The 11,831-nt window shown below is 38.6% G+C and overlaps 1 protein-coding gene across 7 annotated transcripts in view; it reads right to left on the bottom strand.

The window, feature by feature from the left end:
• Nucleotides 1–11,831, bottom strand: part of HSPA12A (heat shock protein family A (Hsp70) member 12A) — a 94,877-nt gene that overhangs the window by 30,363 nt on the left and 52,683 nt on the right. For all 7 annotated transcript variants that reach the window (XM_086900661.1, XM_086900660.1, XM_086900659.1 and 4 more), the window contains 4 exons: nucleotides 10,333–10,486; nucleotides 8,476–8,561; nucleotides 6,488–6,615; nucleotides 80–266 (listed from right to left, as the gene is read on the bottom strand). In XM_086900661.1, coding sequence (XP_086756787.1) covers nucleotides 80–266; nucleotides 6,488–6,615; nucleotides 8,476–8,561; nucleotides 10,333–10,348 — 417 coding nt within the window. In that variant the 5' untranslated portion in view covers nucleotides 10,349–10,486. The remainder of the gene's footprint in view (nucleotides 1–79; nucleotides 267–6,487; nucleotides 6,616–8,475; nucleotides 8,562–10,332; nucleotides 10,487–11,831) is intronic.

Here is an 11,831-nt window from a genome sequence, read left to right as displayed (position 1 = left end):
TCACTTCTAGTTGACAGAAATTTAGTAGTGTTCAGAGAAAAACAACTTGAGTAGCAAACACAGATTGGATATTACTTACACCAGTGGTATGCAGCTTCATCTTAAACTTTTCAAAATACAACCAGTGCTTTGATTCAGTGGGATCCAAGTCATGGTAGAAGTCTCTTGCTGCATAGCCAAAGCTATGGAACTTTCTCTCTGGTGTTAGGAGAATAGTGGTTGGGGTCTTCTGATTGGAAACACCCGGATCTCCACCTTCCCATCGTCTGGCCAAAAAGTGAAACAGCTCCAGTAAGTGATGCTCAAGGTTAGAGCAGCAGGAATAAACAAGTGTATCATGAGAAAAAACACTCTGGTGGCAAATTGCACAGATTGTTTTTCCCTCCAAAGACAGTAATTTCAAACCTTATAATAGCAAAATCAAGTGGTTTTATTCCCACCTAAGAAAAAGGAGTGCAATTTTCATTTCAGGTAATTCATCACATTTTTGTGGTTAGTGTATAGTTCTTAAGGATATATCACACTCAGATAAGAACACAGGTTCCCTAAAGTAAGCCATACACAATTAAGGAAACAGTTTTGTACTTAAAATTTCTACCTAAGCCAACGCATGTAATAAATATTGTAGAGAAAAGAAATTAAATCAGTAATTATCCAAGAACACTACTAATAAAAACCCAAATATGGCCTTTCCAATTGTGATTCAGACTTCATGAATGGTTACTTCTAAGGGATCTTTTTCCCATTTTGAATTATGAACCTGCTTAAGTCATCTAAAATCACCATGGGAAGGTTGATTACACTCCATTTCTGCCCCAGAATATTCTGTGAAGCAAGACAAGCCAGTTCAACCAACATTTGATCATGTGCTTCATTTCCTAGACACCTGAAACTCAGGCACCCATGCCTGCAGATGCTCAGCTCTCTGCACTGCACTTTCTACTCATGTGAAGTTGATGGATTTTAAGTTTCAAATTCCCAAAATGCTGTACAAGTTTTAAACTGTCAAAAATGAAGCAGACTTCCCTGACCTCCAAAGGATCTTAAAGGCATCAAAATATTTCTGTCACTACTGCTGAATGAAACTATCCTATCTCATCAAGACTGTGAAGGTATCTTTCAGGGATACCCATTAAAGTATTACAGGGAAAGTAACCCAAAGCTGCTTTCACAGAACGGATAAGGAAATAAATAAGGAAATAAATAAGAACACCGAATATGGGAACACCCAGCAACAGGAACTGAAGGGGGGCATGGCAGGACAAAAAGGTCAGACAGTAGAAAGTTGTAGAAACAGCTGTGAGCATTTCTGTCTCCTCAATTCTCCATCACAAAAAAAAAACCAAAAGGCAGAATGGAAGAAATTCACATTACTGTTCCTCCCCCCACCATATACAAGTACTTTCTGTACGAGAAACAAACATTTACCAGAAAACATTTTCTTAAAAAGGCATCAGTAGAAAATCTGTTTATGCTCTCAGACATAATCATAACACAGCTCAAACAGGAGCCAAGTTAAGATCACACAGGCAACTGCATTCATTATTAAACTACACGTCTATTGCTTTTTCTAAAGATAGCAAAACGCACTTTCAGAACGTACTCCTGCCAAAGCCCTCGTTCTGAAGCATAAAAAAATCTGCCTTGCTCTGTGGTAGCTGTTTATGTGACACAGGAAGAGTATGCAGAAAAAATAATTTCCATTTAACTCTCAGGAACAATTGAATCCCTTGAAAATTAATTGACATCCAGACCAAGGCAGAAAACTGACACGGAAAACTGCAATCTAAGGGTTTGGTACTTGGCAAAGCAACAAGGAATGGCATCTTGTGTAGTGCTGGGACCCCTTCAGACCATTCCACTGGATCACACAGAGAAAAACCTTTTTTCGCAAAAGCAGCAGCAAATAACTTATCTGAGCTTCCTTCAGTACAGAGGACAATTCCATTGCTCTGAAAGCAGAAACAGCATGATGAGGAGTGGAATGATTTCCACATTCATCCACTTGAAAAAACTTTCCTAAGTCTGCCTGGCCCTGCTGCTCAGCCCCTGAGCTATGATCAGCTGGCAAGGGCTCTGCTCCAGGTCATTTCTTCTAACCTGCTGCTAGAAATGCACTTGATCAACTCCAAAATCTTTGAGTAGGTGTTACAGCAAACATATGGTTCCAATGTGAAGAAGCTGGGATCTCACAGCTCATGAACAGAAAACACTGCTATTCCACCAGATTGTTAAATCCCACACACCCGCTGCAAGCAGAGAGGAGACAGACTGATACCGTGTTTGCTTGGAATCATTAATGATTCATTCTGAGTCACTGGTGGGAAATGCCATAAATAGGCTGTGGCTAATAACAATGCTGCTTTGTTTTTCATTATGGCCAGGCACATTTTCTCTTTCCGGAACAAGCACGCTTAAGGTGCAGTTTAAATCATGACAAATTTATGTTCAGTGCTGCGGGATGAAATTTTCAAAGCCACCTGGAGAATTGGATGTTCGCTTCCTGATGAGTTTCTGATGGAAAGTGGACACAGTAATTGCTCAGCACATTCTAAAGCCCTCAGCTTGTATTACTGTTCAGTCACACACAGGACATAAGGAAAGAGAAGGGAAGCATAACTCTACCATTTGCAATCAGAGATTTAAAAATACTCCTTTGTGATGTCTTTCTAGAGAGAAGCAGATGCAAAAGCATGGGAATGGTAACTTTTGGCTGTAGCACTCTTGCCAGGTGCAGCCCTTGCCTCACTCCAGTTAGGGGTGGATTTCAGTCAGTAGGACTAGGGCTAAAGGAAACTTTTATTTGCAGTTTCCTTTCATGGTACCAATACAGGCAAAATAATGGCAATAATTAGGGAAAAGAAAAAGGAAATGCCTATCAAAAGCATATACCTGTACAAGCCAGAATTGCTCTGAATGCTTGGGGAATATTTCTGCAGCGCAGAATCACAGTTAAAGAAACTATTCAAACAGATCCAAGGTAGATTTCTTTCAAATGCAGACATACAAGTTCCTAGGCTAAAGTGGAGCATCTGAACAGAAATATAAACAACATTGACTTGTTTATAGCCACAGAGCACCTAACTGTATACTAGAAGTGAAAATAGAGATACAAGAGTCAGTGAGGAAAGAAGCACGAGGTTATATGAAGGTTAGAGAAATGCCCTTACACTTCAATCTGGCTAAGTCAGACCAAGGAGTGACTTGTGCAGAGTGATGAGAATTTGATCCAGAGCTGCAGCACCACAGACAAGGAAATGAAACACTGGGGTCATCAAAATGCAGCTGAATGCCACAGCAGTGTGTAAGCAGAAAAAAGGCAAGTGTGTGTCTCCCAATAATTACAGTCAAACAGGGATGGGGGAAAAACCTGAAGTTGCACTGAAAAGAGATCACATTCTCCCTCCTTCCAAAGACAGATTGCAATTTGTTTCATAGCCACAAGCATTTTTTCATTTATTCTTCTCCATTTGTGAAATACTCCCATTCAGCTGGATGTTATCTAGCCAGTAACCAAAACATCTGTAACTTCATGTAAGTGCATATAAATCAAGAGGATTTTTTCAGAGAAGTGTAATATTTCATGTACTCCCTCCAAATGAGATGCTATTAACTACTACAGCAGCAAATTTTCCGTGTGGCTTTGGCACTGCCCTGCTCACTGAAGGGCTGAGCTCGTGGCCAGGCAGTTCTGATGCTTTTCCTGCAGTCTCAAATTAGACTGCAAACAGCACTCACTGAACACATTCACTCTGCCAAAAGAATCTGAACCACAGCTACCTGTAACAGAAGCTGGGGGCAACCCTCAGGAGCTGCCAGTACTACCTAAAACTGATAAAACAGTAACCAGTGTTTTGCAATCAAAGTGAAGTCATTCACTGAACATTTACAAACCCACACCCAGCTCCAAACACGCTGAGATGAGTGAGGCCACTCATACATTTAAAGATAAATATATGCTTAAAGAACTTTGTTCAGTCAGTGCTTATGAAAGCTTTTTTTTTTTTTTAAGCACTGGGCATCACAGCAAATAAACACACACAGTCAAAAACATGACTTTATTTGCCTCTTAAAAAGTATCATGGCACTGCTGGCACTACACTCAAACCTGGTGCTGAAACCCTGTGTGTTTTCTCTTCTCCAAAGTAGGACCTCCTAAATAAACCCATCTTACCCTTTTAGAGAAATAAAGCTTTATTAAAAGGCAATCAGAAATCTAAGTATCTGGAAAGGATCAACACTAAGGAGGGAAGGTGGAAAAAATGTTAAGAAGCAGAGAGGACCATGCATCACTGCTATGCTTCATTTTAATGTCAACATTCTCAAGTGCCAGAGGGAAGTTACATTTACTCTGCTGAATTATTTGTAAGTTATCCTATATGTAAGCCTCATTATATACAGAGTTTGAGCCCCTGAGTACCTTCTGAACTACTGAAGACTTTTCTTAATAAACACAGCAGTCTTTTAACTGAATTTCGTTATTTCATGAGTATAAATATATATAAAAATACTACATATATCATTTGATAAGTCTGTTTTAACTATATCATGCCGAAATCCTTCCCAGACAGAAAAATCTATTTTAAAAAAAAAATTTAATCATTCTTGGTATTAAAATATTTTGCACTGCTTGAAATACCTGCTGGAAATATGCAGGCAACACCACCTCCCCAAAAAAATAAAGTTCCCCCCCCCTCTAGATGGAAACACATGAAGTAATTTATTTAATTTCTTTCAACATCAATATCCCATATCATAGCTACAGAAGTCTGAAATCACATGCTGTCATTATTGTATAAGGAAGAAAATGTTGTGTTTTGAGCCACAAGTAGCAAAATGTCAATTAAGATTTGGAATATACTCTCAGCACCTGCATTTCAGTGTCCCAGTGAGTGACAGCAGGAATCCTGGTGAGGAGAATCTGATCTGCAATGTGAATCCGACAGTAAAAGCAGGTTCTAAGGTAAAACTCAAGCCCAAGGCACTTCAAGGACTTCCACAGAAACAGCAGTGATTTCACACATCTAAAATATCTGCAGAGTTTATAGGAACAACATGGAGTTGTTCTAAACACAATTTAGGCTTGCTCAGATGATGTTTTCCCTTTTTCCATCCAACTTCTTTAAGAACTTTAATTACTTGCTGCCAAAAGAGACTAGGAATGGATAAACAAGGGTTCCAACTCGCCCACCCTAGAGCTGTCTGGGACAGCAACACAAGGCGTGTCCTTTGATTTCCAGCCTGATTCACCTTCCTGTGCTGCTCAGAGAACAAGAGATGGCTGAAATGCAGAAAATACCTGCAAAGCATTACTTGTCCATCCTGCAAATGGTAGATGATATCTGTGCAACTGGATGGCAGAACACCATTCCTAAATTTACCTCCCTTTAGACAGTATTTCAAATCCCTCAGCTGCAGTACATCTTTGAAGTACTTTGCAGCCATGCACAAACCAACTATGCAGACTGACTGCACAATCAATAGTGTCTGCTGAGATTTAGGGAGCTGCATTCAGCTTCCATCTTTGCTTAGAAAAATGCAGTATATCACACTGGACTGCAGCAAATTAGGCTTTTTGACCTTTTGTTCTCAGCATTACAGCACAGTATCTACTTCTGTAACAGCAGGATTGTTTAGAAGAACCTTTGTGGCTGAGCTTTTCATACATATTTTATGTTTAAAATTATCTATATCTTTCTCTTGTTGCAATATAGTCATTTAAAATAAATTTTAATAAGAATTGTATATGTTTTAAGTTATAAATATTTTTTTAAAAAATTATATAAAATATTTTAACAATGGTTTGCAGGGAAAACCTTTCAGCTAGCTGCCCTAACAGTTTTTGCATTTGTGATTGCATAGACTTATATTGTGCTGATTTAATCAAGAAATCAAAAAAAATAAAAAGAAACTCCCTACATTACAGCACCTAAAGCCAGTCCTTTACATACATATATACAGACAGATTTCACATCAAACCTTCATTTTCACATTCATGCCTTTTGACTGCTTATTTCCCAATATCAATGGATCATTATCATAGATTTGATTCAGATTTAATGCTACAAAAAATTAAATCAGGCAAACAAACTCCCAGTGCAAGTAAGCAGGTGCTGTACACCCAACTATACACAGTGTGATTCCAGGGGATACCATGACCCTTAGAAAATCAGTCTCTGAGATAAGGGCATACTGATTTAATTATTAACTCTGCTCCCTGAACAATTCTGAATACTCAGATTCCTCCTTTTACTCTGTTATCATCTAAACTCAGCAAAGTAAGAGAGGGGATGTGCTCCCATTGACTACTAAAGCAAATCAGAATATAGTCAGATGTAACAAAAAGTCGTAACCATGAGGAATCTGCACACTGTGATAATGCCAGGCAATTCCAGACACTTCTGGCTCCTGTAGAAAATATCTAAGGCTACTGCAGGCAACCCATGTTATCACAGTCACAAACTAAATGCTGCATTGCAGCCCTTACCTCATTACATGAATACATTCTGGCTCCTTGGTGAAGCTGTAGGCGTAGCCACTGGATGTTGTGCCAAAATCAATAGCCACAACAACAAGAAATAACTGTTCTACAGCATCGTCTGCATCAGAGTCCTTCTGTTAAACAGCAGAAGCAAAATAGACACCGAGTCACTGACCAGAATCATTGTAACCTCTGTCAGAAGTCCTGCTCTGCAACACCTGCCTATCTCCTCAGTGAAAATGAGGACTTCTCTAAATTTGCCTTTGTGACCAGAGCTGACACCAGAAAGCTGCACATTCCAATGGAACTGGAAATTCAATACATGACTCAACATATATGCTAGAGACTTTCATATATCATTTTCTAATCAAAGCTTCCTTCATAGTCATTTTTGGAATACTTCTTATCCTGTATTATTAAAACTTAAGGGTTTGGAGCTGGTTTGTATTGGTTTTTTTTCTTGAACTGATCAACTGAAGAATATGTCCATCAATGTGAATTGGTGGTTTTAGGAGTTAACTATATTGAAAGTATGAACATGAAATGTTCATATTTCTATTACTATTCAAAAATAATGGAGACAAACCCACCTAAAATACACCAATAAGGTTGATATCCCATGTTATAAAGAAGAATTTATATGACACCTATTTATCCAGCACTACATACTGCACTCCTCCTGCCTGTGCTAGAATGAGGGAAGTTGTTCAGCTGCTTATGATGAATTTGAATCCTTCTCCCTGCCTTTACCTGTAATCCTGCAATCCCTGAAAAGCACAGTCAAGGGCAATATGCTCCAGACCCTTCACCAGACTTGCTGCCCTAAATCCACCAGGGCTGCTCAGCCTGCACTCCCAGAAACAGTTTAAAGCAATTGTTGCTATCCTTCACAAAGGAGCTGCCAACATGGTCTCACTCTGTGGACAGTGTTCCACCACACTCCTCACAGATCTCTGTTAATTCCACACCTCCCACCTCCTGCACATTTCTATTGTATCATCCCTACATTTTCCAAGATCACTCCATATACCTGCTACTTGAAATGGAGAAACAAGAGCAGTAAGTTTTGGCCTCCAACCATGAAAGACTTGTTTGGATTCTCCTAATAAAGTTTTTCAACTTGGACAATGTCTTCCTCAAAGAGTTTAAGGAGCAAATCTAAGTGAAATATGACATAATTCATCAGTACGACAGAAGTAAAAGAGGAATTTCAAGAGTAAAGAAAAAAGGGAATAAGAGCAAAAAACTATGAGAGATAGCACTGGAAATCCTGAAGACAGGTTTTTGCACAATTCTGAATGCGCATCAGAAAGCTAAAGCAGGAGGCTGACAAGGATAAAAACGTGTTCTGAACACAATCCCTTGCAATAACATGAAATACACTGCATGTACTGTGCTACAAATCATACAGGTGATCTTAAGAACAGGTGGAAGTTAGTTTTAATAGGAGTTTACCAACAAAATCAGCATGATGTACAAGAGATTAAAACACACTACCTATGGGACATGCTCTTAGCTCTAAAAGCTTACAGAATTTATTTTCCTTAAGAAATAAAACAAATTAGCTCTATTTTGAGCTTCTACCTCTCTCTCTTGGAGCAGATTCTTTTCTCTGAGAATCTGGGTTTTACTGTTGAGTACCCTAAATATTCTTTTTTTCTGAAAGGAAGAAGACTTTTCAGGGACTGCCTAAACAAATCAGTTGTAAAGACAGGGCAGACCTTGGGAACCCTAAGGATCAAGAAGCCCCTGTGGTTTGATATAAAAATATGTAGTCTACGAGTTTAGCAAATGAAAACCAGCAAAAATGGGAGCGAAATGAAAGGAATCAGAGCTCTGTCAACAACTCCAGTGTGACCAAAATCTCACTTAATACTATGGATAGCATAAAGGGAATCAGTATACAGGGAATGACAACTCTAAAGAAATTATGCCCCACCAAACATGCAGGAGAAGGTAATGTAAGCATGCAGTGTTAAGAATGAATTTCTTACCACAATGTGTGATGGAGACAGTGGAGTTATTCCAGGGTCTCCCAAACTTTTGGCTGGTGATGAGTAAGCAGATGTGGAAACTGCATCTAAAAGGAAACAAACACCCATCAGTCTCAGCAAGCAGAATAAGTAGATACAACAGTTACTTTGCATACTGCTAAACTGTTTTCCAGTTGTAAAGAATCTGCTAAACGCAAAGCAAATTCCACAGCTGCTATCTAAAACATATGTTTTGCCTTTAAAACATGCTAAGACACAACTGCTGTTTTGGTTTTAAAATGTTTGTCTGACCTTCATGACTATTACCATTCTTCTATTACATTGCCATGTACAATCTTAAAAGTCTTCCTAAATATATTCAAAAATCAGAGATGGTACGAGGAGCACTACATACTGCCTAGGATTTAAATGTATGAATGCAGAAACTAAACACAAGATGTGAGAACCAAAAAGACAGACCCATTTACAAGAAAAAGAGGAGTTGGGAGCAATTGGAGAAAACAGGGAAAGTTACAATTGGTCCATCCTGAGCCTTTATTCTGAAACTTTCCCAATACTGTCTCTGTTTTTATCCTTCACTACGCTCTGCACTGGAACATCTTGCAGCTGTTAATACTACTGCAGGACAGAATCCAGCTGGGAAAAAGGAAAGCATTATTAACAAGTCATCAAAGAAATATTTCTACCCGGCATAAAATTCTAAAACTTCACTTAAAGGCACAGACCAAGTGAGTGACAAATGCTGTAATGCATTATTTTTCTTTTTCTTTCATTTACATTGTTGATGACAGAAAAGGAAATGGCTTAAAACAATTAAGCACTGCTGACTTAGATGAATTTATATAATCTGTACTCTTACAAAAAATGCAATAGTTTATCAAAATAGAATGTAGAAAAGGTACCACACACCCCGTCCATGCTCATACCCCTCTGCTCCAAAATTTAAGCCCTGCACACTTACTGAATTCTCTTACACAGAATACAAGCTACAATTAGATGTAAAGCAGAAAGATGCAAGAGGTCTCTGAACATTAATAACTAAATAATAAATAATATATTTCAATGTAATTTTATCACCCACTTGGATGCATCACACATTTAGTCATAGCACGTAATTCCTACACATGACAATTCAGAGAATCACTCTAAGGTGACACTGGAGCTGCTCTCCAAGACCTTAGAATTATGTAAGGAAGAACTGTAATCAAATATGTGGGTTTTTTTCCCAGAGAAGATTCAAAAACCCTGCAGTGGGCAAGTAATAAATAATTTGCCCATAGGGAAAAAAAAAGTCTTCCTCCAAATCTTAATATTGCTCTTGTAACTGAATTTATTTCTTGAAGTTTTAACATGTATGTTCAGCCTGATTTTCAGAAGCATTTGCAGAAGCACAGTATTTGCATTTCCTACACAAATTCTCCAGGAATATATTAAATTACTCCTCTTGCAGTGAAGTACAAAAAGTCACAGGCCAAATGCGACAAGCACAGAATCTGCTCAGTTCATTAAGATATCTTTGGAACACACAGATGCTGCTATCAGACTCCTTTGTGCAATTTTTGCCTCTTAATTTTTGCACCAGCAACATGCTATTTATTTCAGAATTTAAGAACAGTATTTTGATACAGGAAAAAAAAAGAAAATTACTAATAAAATATATTCCTTGCGTCCCTGCTGTCATTCCTGGCTGGATCAGAACCAGTACTTCCTGAGCAGACCAGGACACTGCAACACAAACTCAGCACCTTTGGAAACAGGCACTTTACACACACTTAGGATGTTGATTTGAAGCACAAAATGCAGACACCAAACCATGTATTTTCAGTGTTTCACTTTGCCACTAATTCTTTTGGTTACCTGTTTCGGCACTCATGTTTCAGAGATGTGCTGGAGCAGGTCCAGAGGAGGCCACAGAGAAGATCAGAGGGCTGGAGCACCCCTGGTGTGGAGACAGGCTGGGAGAGAAGGCTCCAGGGAGAGCTTACAGCACCTTCCAGTACCTAAAGGGGGCCTACAAAAGAGTCACAGAGGGACATTTTACAAGGGCATGTCATGACAGCACAAAGGGTAAGGGCTTTAAAATGAAAAAGGGTAGATTTCCATCAGACATCAGGATGAAATTCTTTGCTGTGATGGTGGAAATGCCTGGCAGAGGTTGTCCAGAGAAGCTGTAGCTGCCCATCCCTGCAAGTGCTCAAAGCCAGGTTGGAGGGGGCTTGGAGCAACCTGGTGTAGGGAAGGTGTTCCTGCCCATGGCAGGGGGTTGAAACAAGATGATCTTTAAGGACCTTTCCAGCCCCCAAAACCATTCGGTGTTTCTAAGAGGCATTTTCCAACCTGTCTTCAGCTATCAGCCTTGAAAAGTTATTTATATCTCAGTATGCAACTCAGAAAATTCTTTGTGACAGGATACACATTTTTGTATCTCACAGAGCAGCAAATAAATACCCAGAGCAATATTCACATCCATCCAATGGAACCACTCACTTGGGTGGTGTCCTACCAAGAACTGATTCAAGTTAATTAACAAAAAAGACCCTTCCAAACCCATGACATCCTGCACTGCAAACACCCAGATAAATAAAATTCTACACCCTGGATCTAATGTCAAAACTTCTCAACAGATGGTGAAATAACTGTTAAAAGCAAATGAAATTAGGATATTTGTAACATTGTACTGTCTACCCCATCTGAACTGCAAGGTGTTAAAATATATTTGTCCAAGTGGGAGCTTTCATATTTTGTTGAGTTAGTGTTTCCTTGGTGAAAAAAATGTGCATGTGTAACAATTTTTACAGCTGTGTTCTGAAGAGCAGTAAATGCATGGATATTCCAGGATATTTAAAAATCCCTTATCTCTAAAACACTGTGATTGGTTCATCTGACAGAAACAAAAGCATCTGTTCCAAACCAGAGAATAGGAAAAGAGTTACAAGGAACCTGATTTGCAATCATGAAGCTGAAAAATTATGCCTAGACTGTCCTGGATAGGATCAGGGTATTTGGAACAGTTCTTAAAAGCAGAATGACTTATTATGGCTCCTGCAACAAAAAAACATAAGTAATGTTCTACATAGCTCAAGTTCCAGCTTTATCTCCATGTTTACTAAGGATCTTTATCTCTGTCAAACTACATGCTATGACAAAAACATAGCTAACAGTAGGCAGTAAATAAATACTTAAATTATTGCCAATTTATACACCAAATACAATGGAGGAATCTGATTTAGAATCCAAACTAAATAAAACAAACCAGTATTTAAAATAATATTTTTTTTCTAAATATGATGCAAACTTCTTGAATGTTTTTTTTATATTTTCTTCTAATAATTAATATTAACCTGGAACATGGCCTG

The sequence above is a fragment of the Cyanistes caeruleus genome, chromosome 8 (assembly GCF_971803275.1).
Source record: "Cyanistes caeruleus chromosome 8, bCyaCae1.hap1.1, whole genome shotgun sequence".
Lineage (NCBI taxonomy): Eukaryota > Metazoa > Chordata > Aves > Passeriformes > Paridae > Cyanistes > Cyanistes caeruleus.
Note: the sequence above shows the minus strand (reverse complement) of the source record. Positions and strands in the feature narration are given on the sequence as shown.